Source organism: Peromyscus eremicus, chromosome 22 (assembly GCF_949786415.1).
Source record: "Peromyscus eremicus chromosome 22, PerEre_H2_v1, whole genome shotgun sequence".
Classification (NCBI taxonomy): Eukaryota; Metazoa; Chordata; class Mammalia; order Rodentia; family Cricetidae; genus Peromyscus; species Peromyscus eremicus.
The window spans coordinates 5,674,059-5,686,994 of NC_081437.1; the positions used below are offsets into that span (position 1 = coordinate 5,674,059).

Genomic DNA, 12,936 nt, shown 5'->3' on the forward strand with positions numbered 1-12,936 from the left:
TGAGTCCCACCATAGCCCAAACAGCAACTGGCTCTATCAGAAATGGAAATTCCTAAAACTTCCCCAAGTCTCTACCTCTATGGCAATGAATCTTCCCACATAACAAACCATCCCTATCACACAGAAGTTACTACTACCACTCAAATGCAAAGAAACAAAGAAAGCAGAGGATGAAGGAAGGGACCTCTGTGACACCCTACACCATCAGTCTTGTTCCTGGGTGGCATGCAGAAGTTGTAGCTGTGGTGTCTTCCTTTGTCCTCCATGAGTAATTGTAAACCCAAGCGCGGTGTTTCCCAACCTCCAGGGTAGCTTGGGCACATAAGTGTCAACTGTGATGAGTCACAAGAATATGTTATAGGGAGTCCAGCTGTATATAATAAGCTATACTTTGACCAACCAAGAGTCCGTCAAATGGGAAGCCATTTATCACGGAGTGTTTGGTGTTATACAGCTTTAATATTCAGCTGCTTCTCATTATGAATTTCTTATGCTCATAATTCCCATAGAACGTGTATGTATGAGCACCCTGCTCGGGCCAGTATTCTGATAAAGTCACATAGGCAGGGCCTTCTGCCTCTGAGCTCCCTGCCCCCCTTTTTAGCATTCGAATTGGGCATCTGCCTTTTGCAAATATCCCCTTTAGCTAGATCCAAAGATAGGGCCAGCTCCAAACAAAGCAATGAAGGACCAGCAAGGAACAGAATAACTACCAGACCACCTGCTAGGTGTCTGAAGCCCCTGACCTAAGGTAAAACATCGTTAAGGTAACCTGGCTCCTAGATGTATAGCTTTGTTTCTTGTGCAAGGGAAGCTCAGACCATCCCCTTCCCTTAGGCCTAGGGGCAAGGCAGAGAGATTGACTAAGAACAATATGGCTTTTTGCATAACCAGGTGCAATAAGGACTGGAGCAGAATTCCAGAGGAGGGAGTTATGTGGAGGGGAAGGGGGAAAAGGCAGAGATTCTGGAGATTGTAAGGCAGAGATTCTGGAGATGGTAAGGCAGAATGGCTCAGGCTGAGGAGTGAGGAGCAAGGAAAAGTTTCTTGTAGATTGTGGGTGAATCAGATCTGAAGAGGAGAAGAGGGAAGAAAGATGGAGGGCAAAGGAACAGGGGACGAAGATGAGATCAAAAGCATAAAGGCTTAGTTATTACCAGGGCTGTGAGGGGATAGAAAAAGTAGGTACAGAGAGGAACTGAGAGCCAGGATGGAACTGAAGCTGTATAGATAGACTTTAGTCATAGAGGAATAAAGTAAATGGACATGATGTACGTAGATTCCTTTCCCTCAGATACCCCACACGGAACGCAGCGTCTTCCCCAGGACTCTGGGAGGAATTTTCTCAGGGCTGGACTTGGGAAAATTCCTGCAGTCGACCACTTTAGAAGGCATTAAGGATAACCCAGACCCAAATTTGACTAGCGTTCCTCAATCCCAAGTTCACATTGCAGTCGGAGCCTCCTGCTAACCTCAGTGCAGACAAGGCATGGATTCAACGTGAATGCTTCTGTCCCATTTGCACACTCATTCAAATGAATGAACAGTAACATGGAGACGAAAGAGCATGGAGAGAAACCCAGCTGCCTTCTACTGTCACCAGAGTGCCAGGCAGCTCCTGTTAGTTGTCCGGAGCCCATGTCTGCTCAGTTTAAACTCCACTGGGGAAGTCCAGGTTCCTGCGTGCCTCTGAAGGAGCCTCATTCTTTTAGTGAAATATTCCCCAATTTCCAGTAAGCCCCTTTCTCCTTTAGAGGTTAAATAAAAGGCAGGAGCCTTAACTGTCTCCAAACACAAAAACAATGTTCAATGGTTTCAATGAGATACAAGGAAGAACCTCCTGAACCACAAAATAGCTAAATACAGTTTTAATAACGAAGGGTATACGTTTCTCGTAAGATTAAGCTTCCTGTGCCAGGCAGTGGTGGCGCACGCCTTTAATCCCAACACTCAGGAAGGCAGAGGCAGGCAGATCTCTGTGAGTTCGAGGTCGGCTGGTCTACAGACTGAGTTCCAGGACAGTCAGAGAGCTACACAGAGAAACCCTGTCTCAAAAAACCAAAAACTAAAAAATAAATAAATATTTACTTTCCTGCAATGTTTGAGTTAAAATTCCACTCCAAAGGAAAAGGTTCCTCTCTGGAACTAGCAATAACATGGACTAAAGTAGTTATTGGTGGGAAATAGAATGCAATCCAACAGGAAGATGAAATGTCTTTAAAGGAAAGACAACTGGAAATACCAAGGCAAAACATCAGCAAGCTTGGTTTCAGCCCCTAAAACTCAAAACGGGAACCATTCTGGCAACTTCACCTAGCCAAGGAGCCTTTGAAATTCTGACCATCTTCATCAGCTAAAAGTGTAACTCCTGAAGTCAAATCTAATATTTTAAAATTTAATGTGAAAATAGGGTCTGCAGAGTGCTTTGTATTTATGACCTAATAATAATTGCCTGTACTTTCTGCACACATCACCACCCTGCCCCAAATTGCAGGAGCATCTGTAACACGGGCATCCAAACCCTTCCAGATGTTACGAAGATCTCCTCCTCTGAATTTAATGTCATTCTGTAAGTATCAGGCTGATCGCCATGCACAACCGTTTCCTATTCGCAGCTAAAATTTAGAAAGTAAATATTTCTCATTTCTTTCCTCAAGGGAAATCTGTGATAACTTACACATAACCACCATACCAGGGAATGCTTTCCAAGGGCTGAGTAACGAGTCCATCACACTGTGAGTAGCATCCTGGATTCTTAAGGGGCCATACAGCCTGCTCGACCACTCCCACTTCGGGTTTGAGGTTAGCGATGTGCTCTGTGTTTCACCACGTTCTTGACTCTCTGGTGACAAGGTTCTTCTTAAGCTAGACTGCCGATGTTGGGAGGAGTTGTATAGAATACCTCATGTGACAACTAAACCAGGGGTTCAGTTCTGCTCTGAGCAGAGGGCTCCTGAGGACTGGTGGCATGATTGACTTCCAATTAGTGAAGTTCTTCCCTGCACAAGGGGCAATTCTTTGAGGCCGGGCCTTTATTCAAAGATCAAAATATAAAATTGACAGTTAATCTTGACCTAAACTTAATCAGGAACCAAGAGTGACTCCTCACAGGTGTATGCCTATGATGGGAATGGAGCCAAGCAGGAGTGAAAGGGTGCAGACCTTCGGGACGTGTTGGGGAACTGAGCTCCCAGAAAGCCTTTTCCATAGAGTATGATTCTACATGAGTGCAAAAGAGCTATTAACTTATGTTGGTTGTGATTTTAAGAGGAATTGTGCACACCAGCAGGGTGTAATTGCCCCACCTCTGAAGTTAATGGGGACTTGGGATCTGCTCCTCCCAGAGCACCTGTGGCCCACTGTGCTCCATCCCCCCCGCCCTGTTCTTGGCCATTCATCTCCCAGGGGTGTGATTAGTCATTTCCCTGGCACTTGTTCTCAGTTGAATGGGCCCTTGTGTGAGTGAAGGGTCATGTGGAGCACCCTGCTGGATAAAGGGTATTATGCTTGCCCGGGAAAGCCTTATTTTCCCAGCTATAAAGTTCAACTCCTTAATTAAGAAATAATGAAAGCAAGCCTTCTCCTTTCATTATTAGCAGGATTTGTGATTCAATTCTTGGTGAGACTGGTCTGGCCTTCCCCTCGCCCAAATCTTTACCAACTGTGAGCTCATTTAATGAAAACAAAACACTTCATGTAGTGCAGGAGAAAGCTCTGAGGGGCCAAGTCTAAAATTCTGCATTATACTCATGTGTCCCTCCACAGCCACTGTGGCTTTTCATTAAGTCTCCTCTAGAGGCCACCTTGACATATCCCCACCCACCCCACCTGCATTTAGCTGTACAGCCTTTAAAATATTCTGGATGATGATGGGTCAGCTAAACTCCCCCAAACAACCAACCTTGATTTACACTTGAACTCCAAAAGTCAGGGAAAAGTCACTGCAATTCCTTTTCCTAGGAGCCTTCTGAGTAGAAGGACTTGCAAAGTGAGATGGGATTTTTGGCTGCACCTATGACAAGCCATAATACAAAGACAACCGGGCGTGGCACCTCGGTGTTAACCCAACCAGTCTCAGTCAGTTTGGGCCTGGAGAGCCGGGCCCCGTCTCTACTTAGTGGAATTATTAATGCCTCCTTGTGCAGATCCAATCACACCGTGTGCACACCACAGTTACCACAAGTGCCTCAATTAACCACAGTTAGCAGCTAAAAACTAACAACCCAGAGCAAGTCAGTGGTTACAGACCATCTCCAATAGCTCACCATGTTTTAAATGTTTGGGTTTTGTTGAGGCTGTTCTAGTTTGATTTTCTGTTGCTGTGATAAAACACTCTGACAAAAAGCAATTTGAGGGAGTAAGGGTTTATTTTATCTTACACATCCAGGTCTCAATCCATTACTAAGGGAAGTCAGAGCAGGAACCTGGAAAAGAACCTGTGGAGCAACACTGCCTGCCTGCTTGTTCTCCGGCTCATTCCCAGGCCTCTGCTCCACTAGCTTTCTTAGACAGCCCAGGCCCACCTGTCTAGACATGGTCCTGCCCGTGGGGGGTTGGCTGTTGGGCCCTGACCCCCGTTCCTTGGGTAGCTGTTGCCTTATTTGCTGACCTTGATCATTTTGAGTCTCTATAACTGGGTAAGCAACTCCCTCCCCCATTAACCCCTCTATGGGTGCAGAAGAAAGGACCTCGACGCTGCTAAAGTCAGGGTTACGGGCTGGAGGTCTATCCTTGTGAGAAATCTTCTGTAAATTTCCCTCTTAAGCATCTAGTATCCTTTTCTAATCTGACTTCTACATCATCACCCTCTGAAGATGACGACTCTGCAGAGTTAGAAACATCAGAAGTTTGAAGGGATCTGAAAGCCTCCCCTACCTGAGCCTCTTCCAACACAGCTTTAGCTTCAGTTAATTGTTCTTGAACTTTGACATTATCACTAAGTAACGCATCTTTAACCAAGCGCCGCAAAGAGAAAGTAGCTAAGGATATGGAATCAGGCCCTTCTTTATGAGAATATTTTTATAAGCCAATCTTAACCTATTCCCACTCTGGTATATTAAATCCCCCAGAGACCAGAAACCAGGGACTAACATTCTGGAGGATCTGAATGAAATCTTTAGCTGTCCTGCTCTTAACGACGGTGCCCTGCTGCTTCAGCAGTCCAATTAACTGCTCCTCCAGGAGCGACTGTGAACTAGCTGCACCCATAACAATTCACCCGCTCTTCTTTTAAAATGCTGGCCAGCCTTCTTTGGGTGTCCTTCAGCGTGCCCCTTCTTTCTCGGATCTCGGTGGAACCTCCACTTGAAGCACCCGCACTACTACCCGTTCACCATGTCTGAGCCAGGGGCTGAGGATTAAAAACAGAGACAAGACAGGGGGTCTCAGAAGAATGCCGAATGCCATTTATTGAAGGAGGGAGGAGGCAGGCTTGCAGCACAGTGGGAGAACTCCGGAGGTTAGCTACAGATGTTTTACATACTTGCATCCTAGCTGTTTACACCAAAAGCAGAATACATAAACAAGGAACCTCTGGTAAGCTGTTTTAGGAGGAAGGAAACCGGCAGGGAATCTGCATAGGGAGGACACCTGATCAAGGTCAGCAAGCAAGGCAACAGCTACCAAGGAACAGGGGTCAGGGCCCAACAGAGTTGGCCCTCCTACATCAATTATCAGTTAAGACCGTGGCCCATAAACATGCCCACAGACCAATCTAGGCAACTCCTCAGCTGAGCTTTTCCCTTCCCAGGTACTGCCCACTGCTTTCCATTGCTGTGATTTAAACACCACGACCAAAAGTAACTCGGGAAGGAAGGCGTTTGTTTGGCTTACACATCCCAATCCCAGTCAAGCTGTGAGGGAAGTCTGGGCAGGAACCCAAGCAGGAGCAGAGGCAGGCGCCGTGGAAGAGCAGGTTTTCACAAAACTTAGAATCTCGTTTACACACTCACCTCCCAGGCCTCCTCTACTCCTGAGCCGCCCCTGTGTCTTCTTGCATTCTGTTAGGCTCTGGATCAAGGAACTCAGGCCGGTCGTCTGAATCCATCTGCCTGCATTGCTGTGGCTAGATTCAGCTCACGCATTGTCACGGGGCACTCACTGCAAAGGCCACCTTGTGTCTCTCTTGCTGCCACAAACCAGGAAGTACTTCCTGTCACACTGTCCTCCCACTTGGCCACTTGCTTAAGATGTGATCTACCAATACACTTTTCCTTTGTGCTTTCCAAGTCGCCTGTGTTGGGATTCTTCGAGTTGTGACACACCGTTGGCCCAACCTTTTAGCGCCTGTTGTTTCTTTAGAATCACAAAGAGAATTACACGAGGATTATTTGTGCATCCCATCCCTCTTCTGTATTTATTACCCACTATTTCTATTCCTAAAGAGGGCTTCCTTTGCTGTGCTTTCTCCTGCATGCTCTCTCTCACTCTCTCTGTTTTGAAGTATGACTTGGAATGTGGATTTCTCAAAGCTGTTATCTGCCACATTAGAATCCATTCCTGTCACCTTTCTTTCTGAAGCCTTCCATCTCCTTTAATGCAGCATATGGTAAAGTCACCCAAGTTGACATGTACTTGACTGAGGGAGTGGGAAATACGCCAACAGCTCAGTGCTGATGAAAATCGGGAGGCTGGGCCAGCTCCGAGAGCAGGAGAGCCACAGAAATGGAGGACCCTGGACATTCAAGCCAGGTTCCTAGGGGCACATAAGCATCAGAGAGCAGCAGCTATCCACACAACCCTGCCAGGATGTGCACTGAAAAGTGGGCTTTGTCCACAAGGACGTATTCAGATCAGAAAACAAAACAAAGAAAGAAAAAAACCCTCCAGCCATATAAGAGGCAAAGGGTTGGGGGAGTTATTCTCCTTTAGGATGCTTTTCTTACAGTCATCTGGTTTAATAGAAAGAAATATAGCAGGGAGGGAAGAAGGGAGAGAGAGAGAAAAAAAAAAAAAGAAAAAAGTTGCTTCCGTGCATTCCAGCAGCAGGCAGAGTCCTAAACTGTCATACATTGTCTTTCCACAATAGGGCCACTCTTTGAGATCCTGAGGATCTGCAAACATAATCTTTCTTCTTTGCAAGCAACCAAAAGCTAGGTGGCCCCGTGATCAAGAGAATGTCTAACACTGTTCATAGAAGTCCCAAAGCACTGTGCGGCAGGCACCCTGGGACTATTCAAAGGGGAAGGCAGCATTCAGAAGTACAGTACCATCTGTGATTAATTTCTAACTCCCGAATTTTTCTTGGATTAAAAGACGCCATTCTTCCTGTTTGATGCGTAATTACTGATTTCTGAATAGAGAACACAGACAATGCCTGCAAGCGTGGGACTGCTTCTGCCACAGGGAAGCAAGGGGGATCTTCATCTCATCTCTGTGCCAAGGAAGCTCCCTCTCCCCCTTCATTCTGACACCATGAGATTTGGGGAAAACAGCATCTGAAGTGACTCTCCAGATGTTTTCAGAGGCATTGAAGGCGCTGTACGAGGCTGACAGCGCGAGGCCTCCCACTCACATTCACAAGTTCTCCAATCCGAGGCAGCTGTTCCTTTAATCAAGTCAGGACAGCGTCCTCCATTGTGTGCCCGCTGGTGAAAACAGAGAGCAGTTGCCCCTCAAAGGGAAGCAGGGAGCCACAGTCTAGAAAATTCCAGCAAGCATGACCCAGACTATTCAAAAATAAAAACAAGACATGAAAAAAGTCCATGACAGTAACCCAGACAGAGGGGGCGCTGAGGGCCAACCCAGTGAGTACAGCCTGGGCCAGTGACTGGGCCTGCTCTGCAGAAGCAGAAAGGTCCCACTCCAATGGAGGGAAATAACAATTTATTTAAACATGGGCCTACAGCTCAGAGAAATCCTGTCCAAATCTTGTAACGAGAGACCTCCCTGCTCCAATTATGGGGCTAGAGGCCACTGCATTGGTTGTATTCCAAAACCTACTTCTAAGTGATTGACATATGCTTACGCCCAACAGCTTTATAGGATTGACACTGTTATTATCATCCCAGTTTTTGGATGAAGAAATCGAGGCGTGAGAGGTTAAGCAAATTACCCAAAGTAATTCAGCTTGTAAGAATTGGAGCGTGATTGAAGCCCAGGCACTTGGGTTCGATACCCACAGACTTAAGCACAAAGCCACATAGGCAGCATTGGCTTGAGGAGTCCAGGGAAAAGTGACAAGACCTTAACATGTACCAAAACTGAAATCACAGGATGCAGAGATGGTCAGCAGTTAAGGCTGCTCTTCCAGAAGACCAGGGTTCATTCCCAGCACTCAACACACAAAGATCTGTAGCTCCAGTTCCAGGGGATCTGCTGCCCTCTTCTGGACTCTGTGGGTACCAGGCGTACATACATGCAGACAAAATAATCATATACACAAAATAACAGTTTAAAAAAAATTAAGATAAGGGTTAGCAAACCGTAGGAAAGGGGAAAGGGCTTCCAGGCAACTACAAATAGTTCTGCTTTGCTGAAACGTCGGGAAGGCTTTGTCTTGACCTGTCTGAGATGCAACTCTGTCACTTTGAGTAGAGGAAATGGTAGAAAGACTAGACTGTGGACTCAGTGCTGAGCAAAAAACCTACGTGATTGGCCCTGTGGAAAAGACCCATCACACTGCGATATACCCTGGGACGGGGTTTCCCAGTCAGGTGCAGTGGGGCTGGGCTGCACATGCAGGGGACCAAGTCTCCATTTCTGAGAATTAAGCTCACGTGATTCTGCTTAGGTGCATAGTGGTATATGCTTTGACAAATACTGGCCTAGGTGACTCTGCAAACTTTGATTTCAGAGCTACTCAGAGGAAACAGAGGTGTGACTCTTTCCTGGAAAAGAGTTATCTATAAGAGAACCCCCACCACGAGAGGAGATGGACAAAGAACAATATTCTAAGTATTAACACTTCTTAAAAGGTCCCGTGGGATTCAGCTGCCAAGAAGGCGAGAAAGCTGTATGTAATTACCCAAATGACAGGTCTGAAAGGACCTGTCCTCTTATATTTTATACTAGAAAATGGTGGGGGAAACTGTTGGAAAATGGTATCCAACGATCTAATATAGGTCATAGGCACTCCTGTGTGCATTTGTATACAGAAAAGAAACCCAGAAGTTAGGGAGGACTCTCTTTACCATGGATGCCAAAGCTGATGGCTCCTATTAGGTCCCTGGAGCATTCAAGGCTCCACGTTTAGCAGGGAAGTAGGGACTAAATACGGTGTATTTGTTGTATACGTTATGGAACATGGTGCAATATTTATATACACAGCATATACCAATCAGAGCAGGGTAATTAGCATTTTCATCTCTTCGTTCCTTCTCTGTGTTTGGAGCCTCTGTGTTCCCTCTTCATCAGTTTTGATTTTGAACTCAATCTCATGAGGAGGCCGCAGGGATTATTTTGTAATCTCTAATTTAGATTTCCTGAGCTTCACAGTTGAAACGTCATACTTCAGCACAAATGCCACCGCTGTTTATTTGATGCTTCATCAAAGGTTTGCTGTGGTTGGTGGGAAGGAATGACACACCCCCGCACTACATACATGAACATGCAGCAGGAGGTGGATGTCCATGCTGGCCTGAATTAACAAAGACCGGAGAAACCCTAAGTATTTCTCTGGTAGGAGCAAGTGTCTCAGAGCAGGTATTGGTACCATTTTCCAAGTTACCCACTCACATATCTGCCAGTGCTAGGCAGGAAGCCAAAGTCCTGCAGACAAGGTGAGTTCAGTCACATCACACCACCGCCCTTTCTCATTCAGGTGTTATTTCATGGCTCGCAAAGAGCTTTCACAGATATGGACATGTAGGATGGTGACTTTCAAACACGTCTGGTTATGACTCAGAAGAAGATATCTCCCATGGACCCATTCGAATGTTCATCAAATTCATTTAGCACATTTATTGTAAGGCTCTGAATTCCAACAATTGCTCAGGATACAGGAGAGTCTACAATGGATGCCATGGTTTGAAATTCTTGTTGTCGTGACATTATGCTCTGCTAAAAGAGGCCGACAGGAATAAGGAAAGCATTTTGGGTTACATGGTGATAAAGGTAGAAAATAAAGACATCAGGGAAGGCCAACAGGAAGAGTTGGGAACGAGGGGCTGGAATTTTGAACAGGAAGACCATGCTGAGGCTTATGTGGCATTGAACCCAACCTGTTAGGAGAAGGGTGAGTACATCTTAAGGTTATGGGGACTGGAGAGAAAAACAGTCAGCAAAACGGATGTACTGAAAGAAGCCTCAAGCAGTGTTCTCTGGTACGGTCCTCATCACCCGCCTTGTCTGAGCCCATGTCCTTCCTTCCTTGTAGGTGAAGGGGTTCTAAGTAAACCTTCTTGGGCTCCTTTCTGGCTCTGGCACTTCCAGAGTGGCTGGAAGCTGGGGCCTGTTAGTTCTCAGTCTGGGCAGGTGTGTGTATGTATGACTGTGTGCATGTATGTGTCTTGCATGTATGGGGGGTATTTTATAGATACCGTATATAATGGTGGAACAAAATTTGATAAACATCCATACCCTATCTGCTCATAATGCACTCCAACACTTTTCCCTTGCTCTACCCCATTCCACTTTTTTAAATGCTGGTCGCACTCAACTACATTGATTTCACTACCCACTATTGGGGCTTAAAGAACTGTTTGTAGACATTTAGATCTTTGGGGCTATGGAGCCAGCTTTGGCATAAAAAAAAAAATTAAAAAAAAAAAAACATGAGAACACACACACAAAGAAATAAAGAGCAGGTAACTCGGTCCCAGAGCTTTGCTCAACAGTCCCCACAGCCCACAGCACCCAGGGATCCACAGAGGCTTTCTGAGCCAGTCTGGCATCTCAGCCTTGAATCCCAGCTCTGCCCCTGCTCCCAACCGCACCAACGCTTGCCTTTCTTATCACTATAACGGAAGCAACAGCCACAAGAAGCAAATGAGAAGATGGCATGCCAGGGCTGGTCAAGTACCCGGCACCTAGTAAATGTTTTATGAATTGGTAGTGGTGATGGGGGGAGGAGAAGAAAACCAGAGTAGAAAGAAGAGCTTCACCCCACGCGCCTCCAGAGTCCAGAACGGTGGAGACCCAGCTAGCTGTTCTGAATGCCAGTGGTTATCTTAGCAGTAAATGTCACAGGAGGGAAGGCGTCTGCTTCCAAACTGCGCTCTGTCAGCTCCTTCCCATCCCTAAACCCTCTCTCCTCCCTCCTCCAGCAAACTGTATGGAAATGGATTTGAAGAAGTACAAAGCCATGCATTCAATGGGACGACGCTAATCTCGCTGTAAGTATATGCTTATTTCCCCGGCTCATGAATAAAAATGAAGTATTACTCTGGCTACCAGATCACATTCAATCTTCAGCAACTAAGTCAGGGCAAAAATAAACTTTCAAGTGGCTAGTCCTCCGAGTTGCACGAGGGTTACTAGGCAACCGGCTGGCTGGAAACCCCAGAGCACCCTGATTTCAAAGACAGAAACAGCTTCCATGCATCGAAGTTGACAGTTTGCTGAAATATTCAGCACTCGACTTTGTGCCTCTTCCATCTCGCCGCTCCCTCCATCTCGCCGCTCCCCACATCTCGCCGCTCCCCTCTCTAGCTTCCTTGTATAGGTTGATGGTGTGGTAGAGGAGGAATATTTCAGAAAGAGACTTTTCCCCAGACCCCACTGCAGGGAAATGGGGTGACACCATTTAGCAGCCTAATCAGCCACAGCGGCTTCACTTGCCCACCTCCCTCCTGCTCTCCACAGGAGAGGGAGCTCTGCTTCTTCCCCACTTCAGTCCAGCACCCTGCCTGCCGTGGCCCCCCACCCCCACCCCTGTAACAGCCTCTGACTCAGGGGACTCATCCTAAGGATGGCTCCCTTCATTGCTCTCCACCGCCCCTCCCCATGGCCATCCTCAGGAATGGTGGTAAGTTTACACGTTGGTGGGGATGTGTGGTCCATCACAATGTAGGATGAAGCTCAATAGTCATGAACAGCAAAACCTACGAGCACCTGAAAAGCTAAACTGAAGATAAAGTTAAGGAAAACAAACAGCAAGGCTTTGAAAATAAATGAGTTAGTAGTCAGTGAAGTAGCACGGAGTGTGAAGAGGCTTGTCCCCAAGCCTGACTACCTGATGGAGAGAACTGACTCCCCAAAGTTGTCCTCTGACCTACACACACACACACACACACACACACACACACACACACACACACCCCGCAGCATGGCCGTGTTTTCTCTCACATATTGATAAGTAGATAGATAGGTAGATAGATAGATAGATAGATAGATAGATAGATAGATAGATAGATAGACAGATAATAGGTGAATGAATGGATGATAGACAGATAGATGGATAGATAGATAGATAGATAGATAGATAGATAGATAGATAGATAGAAAATAGGTGAATGAGTGGAAAACGGATAGATAGATAGATAGATAGATAGATAATAGGTGAATGGATGATAGATAGATAGATAGATAGATAGATAGATAGATAGATAGATAGAAAATAGGTGAATGAGTGGAAAACGGATAGATAGATAGATAGATAGATAATAGGTGAATGGATGATAGATAGATAGATAGATAGATAGATAGATAGATAGATAGATAGATAATAGGTGAATGAATGGATGATAGATAGATAAATAGAAAAGTGAATAAATAAATGTAACAAAAAATTTTTATAAAATTGTGTGAAGCATGATTCACAAACGCATGAAGAATCACCTCAGGATTGTTAAGGCAGACTCCTGAGGCCCGCCTCTACTGGCTTTGCCTTGGCGGATCTCAAAAGCACTGAGAATTTGCACGTTTACCAAGCTCCCAGCAACCCTGATATGTCAAGGTCGGAGGTGAAGTAGCTTTGGTCTACATAATATGCTAATAATTTTAACTACGGATCTTAAACCAAGGAGCTTGCTGTGCTGATACCATGCTGTAGAGTTT

General features: G+C 45.8%; 1 protein-coding gene across 2 annotated transcripts in view; it reads left to right on the forward strand.

Moving 5' to 3' along the window:
- Lhcgr (luteinizing hormone/choriogonadotropin receptor) overlaps positions 1-12,936 on the forward strand; it is a 55,611-nt gene that overhangs the window by 27,764 nt on the left and 14,911 nt on the right. For both annotated transcript variants that reach the window (XM_059248476.1, XM_059248477.1), the window contains exons 5-7: positions 2,495-2,569; positions 2,658-2,735; positions 11,205-11,273. In XM_059248476.1, the coding sequence (XP_059104459.1) occupies positions 2,495-2,569; positions 2,658-2,735; positions 11,205-11,273 (222 nt within the window). The remainder of the gene's footprint in view (positions 1-2,494; positions 2,570-2,657; positions 2,736-11,204; positions 11,274-12,936) is intronic.